This window comes from Rhinoderma darwinii, chromosome 4 (genome assembly GCF_050947455.1).
Source record: "Rhinoderma darwinii isolate aRhiDar2 chromosome 4, aRhiDar2.hap1, whole genome shotgun sequence".
Lineage (NCBI taxonomy): Eukaryota > Metazoa > Chordata > Amphibia > Anura > Rhinodermatidae > Rhinoderma > Rhinoderma darwinii.
Genome location: NC_134690.1, coordinates 220959205 through 220974364, shown reverse-complemented (window position 1 = coordinate 220974364; position 15160 = coordinate 220959205). Strand labels below are relative to the sequence as shown.

The window sequence follows — 15160 nt, the reverse complement described above, 5'->3', positions numbered from 1 at the left end:
GTCATGAAGGAAATGTTAGTTCTGAGTGTAAGAATCAGCCTCCTTATTGTCCTCTTGAATAGCAAGATATGTTTTAACAGTAAAAATCACGCCGCACTTCTCAATGTTATATAATTCGCAAAACATATTCTTTTTTGGGGGTAAAAATTATTTCTATGATATTACAATGTTTGAAGCACTGCTGCATATCATTCAGAACAATACTAATACATAGAAGCTATTAGTCTGAATAAGAATCTGATTGTCAGTTCCTTTCTGCTTTTAAAATCTACTTTAGGTCTCGTACTTATTTTCATTTCGAAGCATTTTTTTCTTAAGCAAAAACCGGGAAAAGATCCATAAAACAAGGGAATACGAATGCATCTTTTAGTTATGCCCCAAAAACAGGAGACGTGTAAATACTTCTCCCTTTAGAATTTTACTTTTGGCTAAAAACATATATGCAATAATTGCACCAAAATGAAACTTTAACACAACTAGAAGTCTTTTTTCACTCAAAATCTGAAAATTTCAGAATGACCGAAATTGCCAATCGTGTCACACTCAGTAACAACCTGAAAACCGGTCCTGGTCACCTGGTCATCTCCAGCTGACACTTGCACAGCTTTATGAAAAACAGAAGAGTACCTACAAATGTGTCCAACCTTACCTTTTCTTGATTTTGTTTAAGAACTCCAATTTCTCATAAACCAATTCAATACAATATTGCACTTGCTAGCAAAATCATTGACAGGTTGCAATTCACATCACAACCACTAGGTGGCGACACATATGGCATGGACATCTCATGACAGAGTATCGCAAAATCATGTTGTTGTTTTTTTTTCAAAGCTGGTCATCTTGTACCTTACTTAATATATATATATATATATATAACATATCTTGAATATGTTGAGATATGAGAAAAGGTAAGGAAGGACACATCTGTATTTGTCTCTGAGTGCTCACCAGATGATGCCATTATAGCTCATAAGTTGTTTTTCCTTTTCATTATGTTGCCCAACTCTGTGCCGCAGTGTGGTTTTATAAAATCAATTACCAGCCCTCAAGCACCACACAAAAATGGTGTTTGAAAATGTATTTATATAAAAATGTAGATAAACGCATACAGGCAAAATATATTGTATCACATCTATACCACAATATGTATCAATAAAAACAATTACTCAGAGGACTAACTCTCAGAGGTCTAATTTGCTGAAAATATCTGACACATCATTTTAAGCAAAACACCATTGATTTGAATGGTCTTTTTCTTAGAATGGAAAAAGAGAGAGAAAGCGCTTCATAGGGCAATATTTTTTTTTCAATATGTAGATAGACAGAGGGGTATGGTGATCGTTGATGTGCTCCCCTTGCTGAGTTGTGCTTGAGGGCATAACTCCAGTAATTGTAGCTCTGTGTAATGTGTCACCGAAAATGTAGGCTGCTGCCAACTTCCCCTCGACAGGGAGTTTGTTATGGTCCGGTAATTGAATGTGGAATGCAGGTAGATAATGGTGGGGATTTTCGTTGGCGATGCTCGTGGAAAACAATAACTAAGCCGTTACTTTTATAAGATCATTTATTTGGTGCAGTACATAAAAACCATTAGCTATGCGTTTCAGCGTTGGACCCACCCCTTCCTCAGGCTTCCACACTAAATATGGGGGGTGTAACAAAAGGTGGGATTACATACACAGGTACATCTACGAAAAACCACCCAAATGCAAATTGAAGTTCAGGTTAGAGTTCAAACAGGGCGTTAACACTATCCTCAGTGAAGATTTAAATATCGGATTGTCATGTGACCGCTCGATCGTAATATCCTTCATAGTGTGTGTGAGTGATAATGATAAATAGTGTAAGTGTTCACAGGTAATAACAGTAGTGATAATATATATTTAATAGGCAAGTATTTAAAGAAAATGATTAATAGATGCATTGGTTTATCTTTTTGGAGATTTGCATATATTAACCAGTCTATATGGCGTAGATATTGTGGAATAAATGGTGAAATGGTACCTATGTTTGCGCTTTAATAAAGCTATTTAAAATTAATAAAGTGATTAACAATAATATTCATTTTAATAATAGAAAAACAGGTTTTTCTTCTAATATTAAAAAGGGTGTTTTCACTTTTGGAACAGTTCGTATTTGATCCGCACAAGATGCTGAAACATAATTGTATCAGAACATTGGTTTTTTTGTGTCGGCATTTTGTACAGTTTGTTATTTTTAGGTTTTATACAAATATCTTTGTTCTTCTTGGCATGTTATCATGTTAGGACGGGAGCCTGAGGAGGATGCACATAAGGCTCTCATAAATGCCTGGTGACAGGAGTTGATATAAATACATAAATAAATAGGAGTTGAGAGAAATACATATTTAAACAGAATTGCACAAAATACATAGAAAAATAGATGTCCTCCATGGGCACTACCAATAAAGGGGGGGACATGTATATAGGCTTGTGTATATATTTCCTATTTTTTTTTAAATACTTACCTATTAAATATTTATTATCACTACTGTTATTACCTGTGAACACTTACACTATTTATCATTATCACTCACACACACTATGAAGGATATTACGATCGAGCGATCACATGACAATCCGATATTTAAATCTTCACTGAGGATAGTGTTAACGCCCTCTTTGCTAACCTGAACTTTAATTTGCATTTGGGTGGTTTTTCGTAGATGTACATGTGTATATAATCCCACCTTTTGTTACATCCACCATATTTGATGTGCAAGCTTGAGGAAGGGCTTAGTCCAACCTCGAAAAGCGTGTCTAATAGTTTATATGTACTGCACCAAATAAATTATCTTTCAAAAGCATCTGTTTTGTTATTGGTATCCACGAGCATCGCCAACGAAAATCCCCACCATTATCTACCTGCATGCTACATTTTACTTAGAATGGGAAGTCCTGTGATGGAATTCTCAGTGCTGCAGAATACAGTTTACTGCTGCATAATTGTGGTCTTATATGTGTCAATGATGTGCCGGAAGATAACTTTTGGTAAAAAGGCAGTTGTGCACATCCTGATACAGTATGTGATTGCCAGCGAGGCTCTGATGCGGTACACACAGCCCTCTTGGTGGAAAATAAGGTAGTGTACGAGAGAGATCAACATAAATTTGGCACTCAGGAGTGGTTATTGCACACAACATATTGGGAAATTTTAACCCAATGAACATGATCCTTCCTGAGGGAAGATGGTAACCACTCATGAGCCACCATTCCGTATGTTCTCTTCTTGAAATTCTGACTAAAACGAGTTTATTATGTTTTTATAGACTATGTACCATCTATTAGAAATAAATGCATTCAATACATGCGGCATTGAGAGTGGGTTAGATAAATGCTGATCTCCTGCATGTTGATAAAGCTGTAACTGATGAAATGGAAGGTAAAACAATGATTTCTATTTATGTATAATAGAATTTTTAAAACCTAGAAGACATTTACAACGGGAAAAGGGCATCATATCTGAACAAAAAAGCTTACTTGTAAAACTGATTTATCATGAGAACTGTAAGCCCAAAGATTTGTGCCAATAGGTAAAATAGTTGTGTTTGCTGAAGTGATTTATGAGAAAGTTAGACGGAGGTCAGTGAGAAGTGACCAGGGCTTCCAGCTGGTAGCCTGACAGTATATTAGGATATTCTTCTGCAAAGGCCTCTATCCTTTTTCCCAGCTAAATTACTTTGCTTAGCAGAACATGACTAACCGCACCGCGGGGCATCAAACCCCTGCTAGGCAGCAAGCCAGGAAAAAAAGAAGAGATTCACTATTAGTTTGTTATAGAAACAATCTATCGGAGCAGAGTATTAGCTGAAATATTGTTTTGCTGTATTGCTATTAACTTGTGGGGGGAAATAAAATGCAATCTTTTAGGCACTAAGGTTGGAAATGATCCTTTTATTGTTTTATTTTCAGCCCCATGTGCGACCTTTACATCCGGTAAAATAAGCTGTCACGTTGTTGTTTTTTTGTGTAGATGACAAATGCAGTAAATGTGAAAGAAAATGTATGAACAATGAGATTTCCATTTTTATGGTTCTGGTTTCTAAGATATTGTTGAGGTTTTGTGTGTGGGTTATGTAGTGGATGATCTATTTCTCTTTAGAAGGACAGTAAATTGTGGTGACTGTGTTTCATGTCATCATGTAGGATATAGGGTTGAGATCATGCGTTTTCAGCCTGTTTTCAAGCCCACCAGAAGGCAAAAGATTGCTCTTTGAAAAGCTATTGATCTTCTTTGTCAACACCCTTGTAAAGTATTTGATGACAATGGAATACTATATCCGTAGATAAGGAAATATATTTCTTTGCTTTTGTGTTAGTAATGAAAATCATGGGGGAAAAAAATACTCTAGCCTACTAGTACATAGAGCAATGTATTTACAATATTTACTGGATGTATAAAGTGTCCTATTTTAGATATACATGTACAAAACAGCTGATTCTTTTGGTGCAGTATTTTGAAGTGCACATTGTTTTCTTATGCAGTACACTAGTGGTCAGTGTGAGCTGGGCATCATACATCTAAGTTTGTATAATGGCTACATCTGCTGAATACGGCTTCCATTCCGTCAGGTTTGTATTGCTCCTGACAAAAAAAAAATCGGACGGACCCATAATAAGTCAAATGGATCTGTTACAAAATGGATCTGTCATATTTGTCATGGATCTTGTAAAAATGCAACCGATGATGTCAGGCTAAGCAGAGCCTAACTGATAGTTTGACGCACTTGTCTTTATTTTTCAACAAAAGTCATAGCATGTCCATAGACCTTCCTCAACCCTGTGTATTGTATCTGTGTATTTAGAGATCATTGAAGCAGTTTTGCAAGATCATTGTTATGAACAGAAGGTGATATTGTATCAGTTCATTTCTCGCAGCACAGTCTAAACCTTTCCTCACTTTTCCTGTGTTTGACACAGATGAATGACATCATTGCCACTCTGAGGGATTCCAACTTGAAGCTCACTCTAGCGTTTGGGATTGGAATGCATCATGCCGGCTTACATGAGAGGGATCGTAAAACAGTGGAGGAGTTGTTCGTTAACTGCAAAATTCAGGTAGGTCGTTTCCTGAGATTAAAATGGAATCGACTTGAAAATCATATTTTATTTCACTTACAATATTTTTCAAAATCTTCCAGGTTCTTATTGCGACTAGTACATTGGCATGGGGAGTTAATTTCCCTGCTCACCTGGTTATTGTGAAGGGAACTGAATTCTATGATGGTAAAACAAGAAGATATGTGGATTATCCTATAACAGGTACTGGCAGGGGCATAACAATAGGGGGTACAGATGTATCAGACACCACTATGCCCTTACACCTTGGGGGACATAGCAATCCCACTCAGGAGAATTACAGCACTGTGTGTAGGAACATTTAAGCTAATTCACATATAATACTAATCATGTAACCATGCTATATATAGCCAGCTTACTGTACAGATAAATGTGGGGATTTTATATTATATACAGATCATACACTAATCAGCCATAATATTAAAACCACTGCAGGGGGGTTTAATAACATTTCTTATCTTGTTGCAATGGCATCTGTCAAGGGGCGGGATATATTATGCAGCAAGTTAACAGTCAGTTCTTGAAGTTGATGCGTTGGGAGCAGAAAAATGGGCAAGTGTAAAGATATGAGCAACTTTGATAAGGGCCAAAGTCTGATGGCTAGAAGACTTGGTCAGAGCATCTCCAAAGCAGTAGGTCTTGTGGGGTGTTGCCGGTATGCAGTGGTTAGTACCTAATTGATGCGTGTAGGTAGCGAAGGCAAGCTTGTCTGGTCTGATCCAAAATCTATTGTAGCACAAATTGCTGAAAAAGTTAATGCTGACTATGATGGAAATGTATGAGAACCCACAGTGCATAGCAGTTTGCTGCATTTGGAGCTGCAAAGCTGTAGACTGATCAGAGTTCCCATGCTGACCCCTTTCTACTGCCAAAATGCGCGAACAATGGGCACGTGAGCATCAGAACTGGACCACGGAGCAATGGAAGGAGGTGGCCTGGTCTGATGAAGCCCGTGGACGGCAGGGTACATGTGCATCGCTTACCTGCGGTATAGAAGGCATCAAGATGTACTACTGGAAGAATTCAAGCTGGCGGAGGCAATGTTCTGCTTTTACTTTGACTTGTACCAGCTACCTAAACATTGTTTCAGACTAAGTACACCCCTTTATGGCATTGGTATTGCCTAATGGCAGTGGATTCTTACAGCAATATAATATGCCTTGCCACAATTTTTCAGGAACAGTTTGAGGAGCCTGACAAAGAGTTCACAGTGCTAACTCGGCCTTCAAATTTCCCAAATCTAAAACTTCTCGAGCATCTGTGGGAAAAACATGTCTGACCTATGGTGGCCCCACCCAGCAATTAACAGGACTTAAAGGATCTGCTGCTTAGGCATTGATGCCAGATACCACATAATGCATTTAGAAGTCTTCTGAAGTCCATGCCTCGACGGGTCAGAGCTGTTTTGGTGGCACGGGGAATATCTACACAGTATAAGACAGGTGGATTTAATGTTATGGCTGATTGGTGTATGCAACCTGATACAATCACATTTTGCAAAGTGTTAAATGGAAAATCTAGTAAAATAACCACCTGATAAGGTACATGTGAGAAGATCACAGACTTCACCACTTTGACCAACACTGATTTCCAGAATGTAAGGTATTTGTAGAAGTTTAATACTGCTCATAGATTTTTGTCACTGGAAATTTGACACAATATTCTAAGTAAATTGCCTTTCAAATTGATGGCCATGTGCTTAATGCATATTATCAGAGTTGTCAAAAATCCAGATAAAAGTCAATTTGATTTAATCCACTGAAATGTATAGTTTTAGTTGTATATTTTTATAAAAGTTTAGAAGTCACATTTACAAGTTGAGTATTGCTTTGTTCTTAGATGTACTGCAGATGATGGGTCGGGCCGGAAGACCTCAGTTTGATGACCAAGGCAAAGCTGTGATCCTAGTCCATGACTTAAAAAAGGATTTCTACAAAAAGTTCCTTTATGAACCATTCCCTGTTGAATCTAGGTAAGCAATGTGATATAGTTACCTTTTTTTTATTCCAGTTATTCAGCATTTGTGTATGAAGCACCGTATTCAGGTTAGAATAGCACATGGGAATTTATAAAGTGTGCCATTCTATAGATTTATTGCAAAGCAGTTCTCTCCAATAAATGCACCTACATTGGTAAACAACTATTTTTGAGCCTATTTCAGCTAGTTAGGGCATGTTAAGATGGCTTATTTTAAGCGTATCTCGGAGTGTAAAACACTTGAAATACGCATGCAGTTTTACATATCCCTTCTTGAAAAATATTACGAGCTGGTTTTCCATTGACACTACAAAAAACTCTTTGAAAATATGCCTTTAAAATACGAGTCATAATAGATACGCTTGCAAAAATCAAAAGTACTTTGAACATCAGCTCCAAAAAACACCTGGATTCAGATGCTGTTTGTCTTTAAATCAGGTTCATATTTTTTCTCAAAAGAGACAGTCTTGAGCGGGATAGACGCTTTAAATCACTGGCTTTCTGGAGGGAAGGGCTTCCCTTCTGTTGCCTTATTTCAGAGTGCCAGCACCATTTTCAATTGGGAGAAACAGCAGATATCCTTTCCTGCCTTTTCAGTCCCTGTGGTCCATTTTTTCCATCGGTTTGCCTGTATTTTTCACCCTCTCTTTTGACATGTCTTCAACCCGGGAGGATGCAACCGGGCAGCACGTACAGGTGGGCATGGCTACATACTGTGCTTGCAGTGGGTATGATTTAAAGTTTTCATGTGGCCAGCTTATACCAATCGGCCCACAGCTTCTACAATCCCTGGCATGTGGCACCCCCTGAATGGGTGATGTTCTTTGCTCAGGCCGTAGGGGACAATTCCAGACTATCTCAAACATGGTTGAGTCTTTGAAGCATCTGCCTTCCCAAATAGCAGGTCCCCTCCTTCCTCTCCCTTAGACATTATACAGCCTAGCCCTTGCGGTAGTTTCCATAAAAGGCGTAGAAATGCCAGAGACTGGTCCCACTCCCCATCACACTTGTTCCAAGGGTTCCCCATTAGATTCCTTAATAGAGATGCTGCTACCAATATGGATCAGTCTCTCTCCTCCTTTTTATCCTCTAATTCGGATTCAGAACAGGAATCACAATTGACAGCTGCCATGCAGGCTCTGATACGTGCGGTCAGAGACACCTTTCATGTAAAAGATGACTCCATCTCCCCTTCTCAGGAAAAGGCACCCTTACAGCTCCAAAGGCTATTCTTCTGAAACCATAGCGAGTTTGAAGAAATTTTATCCAAGGAGGGGAAACATCCTGACAGACGTCTGGTTGTTTCAAACCACATTAATACGTTTTGTTTCCTGGAGGATTTAAACTCAAAATGGTCTGTTTCTCCTGCTGTGAAATTTGCATTTCTAATGTCTATCAAAGACCACCATTATCCCACGGTCAGATGGCGCTTCACTCAGTGACCCTATTGACAAGAAGTTGTATTCCAAATCAGTTTGCATTTATGGCTGCAGGTTCCACTTCACCCCGGCTTTTACATCCACTTGGGTAAGTAAGGCCTGTTCGTTTTGGGGAAAGCAGCTGTATCCTGGAAGGAGTGCAACAGCAAGATTGAGCTAATCTTACCTCTCAGGTAATACAAGCTTCAAAGTTCTTATTTGAGGTTTTCCTGGAGTCAGCCTGCTTTAATGCCCGTCCATTGGTTAATTCTATTGCTATTCGACTTTCTACTTTGCTGAAGTCTTGGACAGCGATCAGGCTTCTAAAAAAAAAAAGCACTGGTTGGCCTTCCTTTTATTGGTGCCAGACTTATTGATAAAAGTCCGGATGAAATTAATTCTGAGGCTACTGGCGGTAAGAGCTGTCTTTTGCCTCAGAACTGCCCACTCCATCTGCAACCTTTTCTCCGGTCTCCGCTATTTCGGTCCTTTCCCAATTCCTCCTCCCAGAGATTGTTTCATTCATACCAGACAGGCGTCCATCTTTCATGCTTAGACCAGCTTGACAATCCAGAGACCAGAAGCCCTTCTCTGCAAAGACATCTTCAGCCTCTAGTTGTCTACCCACTCGCTCCTGTGGGCGACGCCTGTGTTTGGGAGGTGCTGTCAACAGGATGCAAAATAGTTATTGATGCTTCCCCCTGGACCAATCTCATTCACTGCATCGCGCTTCTGCTTTTTCCCAAGCTAATTGTTCTCTTCTCCTACGGAAAGTGATCATCCCAGTTCCTCAGTCAGAAATGTTTTTGAGTTCTACTAGAATCTTAACGGTTCTCGAAAAGGTCTGATTTCTTTGAGAAAAGGTTAAAATCTGGTCAAAGCTCCCACTCTCTCTACACAGGCGGTCTGCGCTGGTTAAACCTGTGCTCCATCCCCAGCTTTTGTATGTCTTGATAAATAGTCCAATATGGTTGAATTATAAAATCTTTAAAACAACAGCTGCAATCTATAGGGATATAATATGGAAGGGTCACAATCCAAGAATAAGATTGAATACCCTGCAAAAAAAGAAAGAAGAGGGGGGCCTATTCATCCCAAATGCTCAGATGTATTTTTTGGCAGGCCAAAAGTCTCAGTGGAGGGGTTGGGGATTAAATAGATAGAGGATATCCCTGGAAAATTGTTAGGATATATAGAGCTGGGAACCCGGTTATGGTAATATTAACGATTTTTTAGATGGATTCTAACTGTAAATGCCCTACTGTGATGATGCTTCAGAAGGTATGGCAGAAAGTAAAGAATGTACTGGCTATAGGGGATCATACCGAAATATCGTACCTATGGAGAAATCCCAAATAAGAGGAATGTTATTAGTTAAAGAATTTTCAAAATGGGGAAAGAAGGAATATATAGGTTGGGATAGGAGATGGAAGGGAGAAAAAAGACCTTTCAGACCCTATGTCAGGAATTTGGAATCAGAAATATATGATACTTTCAGTATTTACAGCTGTCATCGCTATTAAAGCACAAAATATAACAGAGTTGAAAAGTGGGAATTCTCCAAAAGCGCTAATCCTAAACTCCATTTTTAAAAAAGGGATAGAAAAAAATTAGAGAGTTGATGAAGGAAATAGGTCCTCCTCCTCCCAAAAAAGCAAATAAAAATTATATATTCCCCAAAATGGTTCAATTGGAAAATACTTGTCCTGTAAAAAACAAGTTCTCACACAGTTATGTGTTAGTTGGCCCCTTAAGATCAGAATTCGAGAATATCTTAATGGAGCCACTAAGGGTATGTTCACTTGGCTTATTTTTGGCCATTGATCGGGCCGTAAATGCCCGAAAAACGGCTGAAAAATCAGAAGCAGAACGCCTCCAAATATCTGCCCATTGATTTAAATGGGTAAAACGGCGTTCTGTTTCGACGGGCCGTTTTTTACATGGCCGTTTTAACCTGAGAATTGATCTTGGTTATTATTACGCCCGTTTATATTCATCCTCCGCTATCTGAAGACAACTGTTTGACCACATCACCCATTTGGAACATGCACACCCTGAGGCATTGCATGTTATTTTATGTAATTTTAATCATCGATTTTATCAGCACATTACTGAACCTACACGAGTAGAGAGGATTTTGGATGACTGTTACTCCCCCATTAAAAATGCCTTTCGTAGTGTCAGGAGGCCAGGGCTTGGGAAATCGGGTCACTGTGCGGTGCTTATGCTTCAATTTGTAGACAGGGATTGAAACCGACACCGCTGGAGGTTAAGACTGTGCAATTGTGAGCTACGGCTGAAGGGGACACCCTTATGGACTTTGTATCTGGGACCGATTGGTCTGTTTTTTGAGAAATCCGCTAATAACTTGCATGGACATGTTTTAAGTTATCTGCAATTTTGTATACATGTGAGTCTGTCTATTCCTGTTAAAAGCATGAAGGCTTAATCGAGCAAGAAGCCTTGGATAAACGAAGAGGTAAGGAGCAATTTAAAGGTCTTTGCCGCAGGAGACATTGATCTTCTACGGAAGGTTAAATATGATTTAAGAAAGTAAATTTTCAAGGCGAAAAGGGACTATGCTGTAAAATGACAGGATATGCTGAGTAGCAATTCTGAGCCTATGTAAAAGGGACTAAGGTAACTCACAGATTGGAGGGGGAGAGGGAAAACCCTTGTGTCTGGTGGAACTTTATTTGAAATTTGGGGCATCATTTGTTAGAGACTTCAATCAAGTACATTCCTTGGTAGTAACGAGGTCCTTCAGGGTGTGTCGCGATGAGTTCTATAAAGCTCTGAAAATGGTGGGAGTGATGAAGGCTGCGGGGCTAGATAATATCCCACAGAGACTTCTTCGGCTAGGTGCATTTAATCTGGCACTGGTATTTTGCAGAATTTTGAATCTGTCTCTGAGTCAGTCTGTGATTCCTGACTGCCTTAATAGCCAGGTTATTGTACCCGTACCCAAAAACCGACTGTTTTGCATAATAATTATGGTCCAGTGTAATAAGAAATGTGGTTTATAACCCATTAATGATGTACTAGTGGGTAAAGAGGATCATCTCAAGTTTGCTTATAGGCAGAACACATCAACTCAAAATACGGTTACTGGATGAATACTATATAAAATCTCGTTGATGCCAGTCATAATAATTTGAGGGTTTTGTTTGTGGATATTAGCTTTCAATTCGGTGGTGCTATCACGGTTGGTGGCTAAGCCAGAGAACCTCTGACTGTCATCGGAAATATGTAGATGGTTGCTGAGTTTTCTGACTGTTAGGAATAAGGTAATTAGGGTCAGCAATTCTTTATGAACAGAGAGACGGTTATCCATGGGGTCCCACAGGGGTGTTTTGTGAGTCCGGCTCTATTTTCTCTTTACACATCAGATTGTGTAGGATGTCATAAAGATACCTTCCGACTAAAATATGCGAATGACGACGCTGATTGGCCTGATTACAGGTGGGGATGAAACCTTTTATCGTTCTGAGATTCAGCAACTGGAGATGTATTCTAGAGAGAATAATTTAGTTTTAATTGTGGAAAAATCTAAAGAGATGATTATTGATTTCATGGAAAAAGCAACAGGTACATTCTCAGATTTCCTTTGGTGGATGTGGTAAGCTCTTGGGGATCACTATTTCTCATGATCTGACGTGGTCTACTATCTTATTTGCTCTAGAAAAGAAGGCCCAGCAGTGGATTTATTTTTGCGACTTTTGAAAAGGAATGGTTTTAGTGTTGAAGTTTATCAAGTAACAATTGAGAGTCTTTTAACTTATGGGATTACGGTTTGGTATGGCATGGTGAAGGAATTGCATTTGTTATATTGAGTGGTTAAAACGGCCGGGACTATAATTGGTTGTTATGTTCGTGATGTGTAGCTATGGTGAACAGAATTCTGAATGACCCGACGCACCACGTGCATAGTCCATTTGAATTTTTACCATCTGGTAGAAGATGTAGGATATTTAGCGCACCCCCATGTAGGTTTAACCCGTTAGTGACCGCCAATACGCCTTTTTACAGCGGCCACTAACGGGCTTTATTCCGATGCATATGCCTTTTCACAGCGCTGCATCTGAATAAATAAACAGAGCAGGGAGCTGTTAAATCTCCCTGCTCTCAGATACCAGAGGTAGCTAAGGGATGGGAGGAGCCCTGCTCGAAGGGCGAGATCGATATTAGTATCAATCTCGCTCGTTTAACCCCTCAGATGCAGCGCTCAATAGCGAGCACTGTATCTGAGTGGTTTTGGAGAGAGGGAGGGTGCTCTCTCTCTCACCCCACCGCCATCCTGCGATAAGATCGCAGGGTGCCTGTGTCTTCTATGGCAGCCGGGGGCCTAATCAAGGCCCCCAGGTCTACCTTTAGTTAATGCCTGCTAGGCCATTCCAGAGGCATGGCCTAGCAGATGCCTGTCCGTTTTACACAGACAGGCAGTAATACACTGCAATACAGAAGTATTGCAGTGTATTATAAAAGAGATCGGATGATCGCATAGTGAAGTCCCCTAGTGGGACTAGTAAAAAAGTGAAAAAAAGTTTAATAAAGTTAATAATAAAAAATAAGTGGAAAAAAAATAAAAAGCCCACTTTTCCCCTTACAAAATGCTTTATTATTATTAGTAGTAGTATTAAAAAAAAAAGTGAAATTACACATATTTGGTATCGCCGAGTCCATAACGACTCCAACTATAAAGTTATTACGTTATTTATCCCGCTCAGTGAACGCCGTAAAAGATAAAATAAAAAACATTGCAAGACTTGCTGTTTTCTGTGAATCCTGCCTTACAAAAAATTTGATAAAAAGTGTTCAAAAAGTCACATGTACTCCAAAATGGTACCAATAAAAACTACAAGTCATCCCGCCAAAAAAAAAAAGCCGTCCTACAGCTGCATCGACAGAAAAATACAGAAGTTATGGCTCTTCATATATGGAGACACAAAAACAAATATATACAAAGTTTTTTTACTGTGTAAAAGTAGTAAAACACAAAAAAATCTATCCAAATTTGGTATCGTTACAATCGTCATGACCCGCTGAATAAAATTCTTGCATTATTTATACCACATGGTAAATGGCAGAAATTTAGGATGCAAAAAAAAGAGTGGCAAAATTGCTGGGTTTTCTATTCCTCTGCCAAAAAAGTTAATAAAAGTTAATCAATAAATTCTATGAACCCCAAAATGGTGCTATTAAAAATGACAACTTGTTCAGCAAAAAACAAAGCCTTATACAGCTATGTCGACGCAAAAAAAAAAAATGTATAGCTCTTTGAATGGGACGATGGAAAAAATTAAAAAAATAGGCTGGTCACTAAAGGGTTAAAGAAAGTTTTTATCCCACTACAGTGCGTTTTTTAAATATGTTTTAATCTGTTTTAAATGTATTTTTCTGTGAGCTTTGGTTGTACTGTATGTGCCCTACCCCGTTGTATTTTGCATTTTTTAAAGGTGTGGATTTCAGTTAAAGGGATTTATTCACATTTGACTATAAAGTACTATTCTATTATTACTTCGCTTTACAAGTTAACAAAAGTTTGTACTATATATGACTTTGACATTTTTGTGAAAATGTGGCTTTCAAATGCACACTATGATGTGTTATGTTATTTTTTTAGTTTGCTGGAAGTCCTGTCTGACCATTTAAATGCAGAGATTGCAGCTGGAACCATTACATCAAAACAGGATGCAATGGATTATATCACATGGACCTATTTCTTCCGTCGACTTTTGATGAATCCGAGGTGAGCTATATTTTTAAGTAATTTATATTTTTTGAATGGTGGGGTCGGGGATTTTAACAGTTTGTACCATTAGGTTTTGACTTTGCTACTGAATGTTATCAAAAGCACTTGGTGTTTACCACTTTTTATTTTTGGTTGTTTTACAAACAAAATGTGGTTGCTAATTTGGAATTTAGCTGCAGCCTCAAAGTTGTATGGAGCTATAATACGACACCCATATATTTCTCTGGAGCTCTAGTTAACCTCCATATGCCTACAATTTATAGAGAGGATTTTTCTGTTGGTTTCCATATGAAACAGACAAAAAAAACATCATTATCATCATGGCATGCTTCAGTGTGCTCAGTTATATAACACTTAAAGTGTACTTCCGATTATAAAACATAAATCAATAGTACAAGCAAACATAAGAAACTTGTAATATATCTTATACCAGAAAAATGCCTCTTACTCCATTCCTCCTCCCTGCCCCCCTCCCGCCTCCTTAAATGTTCACTCACTCAAAATTCACTCATAGAATCTGTGGAACAGAGAGGAGTGAGTCACTGAGAGATCAGGTTGCAATTGCCCATAGAAGTCTATGTAGAGGGGAGGTGGAGGGAGCAGCAGAGTCTGAGAGAGAAACATACAGAGACACTGCTGAGTCTTTTAAGTATTTTACAGTCTCACCTTAATGTTGTATTCACAGCTACACTTCTCCTTACTGCTTTATAATGTCCTCCATTCTGTGTATGTGTTAGAAAGAGGGGAGCACGATCTCTGTATAGGAGACTATTTTTAGCTAATATTCTTTTGTTTCCTCCTCCCCCTTCCCTCTCCATAGACTTCTATGTGCAGCTGTAACCTGATCTGTCAGTGAAGCAGTAAATCTATCTCCTCTCTGCTCTATGCATTCTATGAGTGAATCTCTGAGTGAA

At 38.8% G+C, this 15160-nt stretch overlaps 1 protein-coding gene across 4 annotated transcripts in view; it reads left to right on the top strand.

Annotated features, from left to right (window-relative positions):
* ASCC3 (activating signal cointegrator 1 complex subunit 3) overlaps positions 1-15160 on the top strand; it is a 630293-nt gene that overhangs the window by 512215 nt on the left and 102918 nt on the right. For all 4 annotated transcript variants that reach the window (XM_075862208.1, XM_075862206.1, XM_075862205.1 and 1 more), the window contains 4 exons: positions 4941-5078; positions 5162-5282; positions 6939-7071; positions 14118-14243. In XM_075862208.1, the coding sequence (XP_075718323.1) occupies positions 4941-5078; positions 5162-5282; positions 6939-7071; positions 14118-14243 (518 nt within the window). The remainder of the gene's footprint in view (positions 1-4940; positions 5079-5161; positions 5283-6938; positions 7072-14117; positions 14244-15160) is intronic.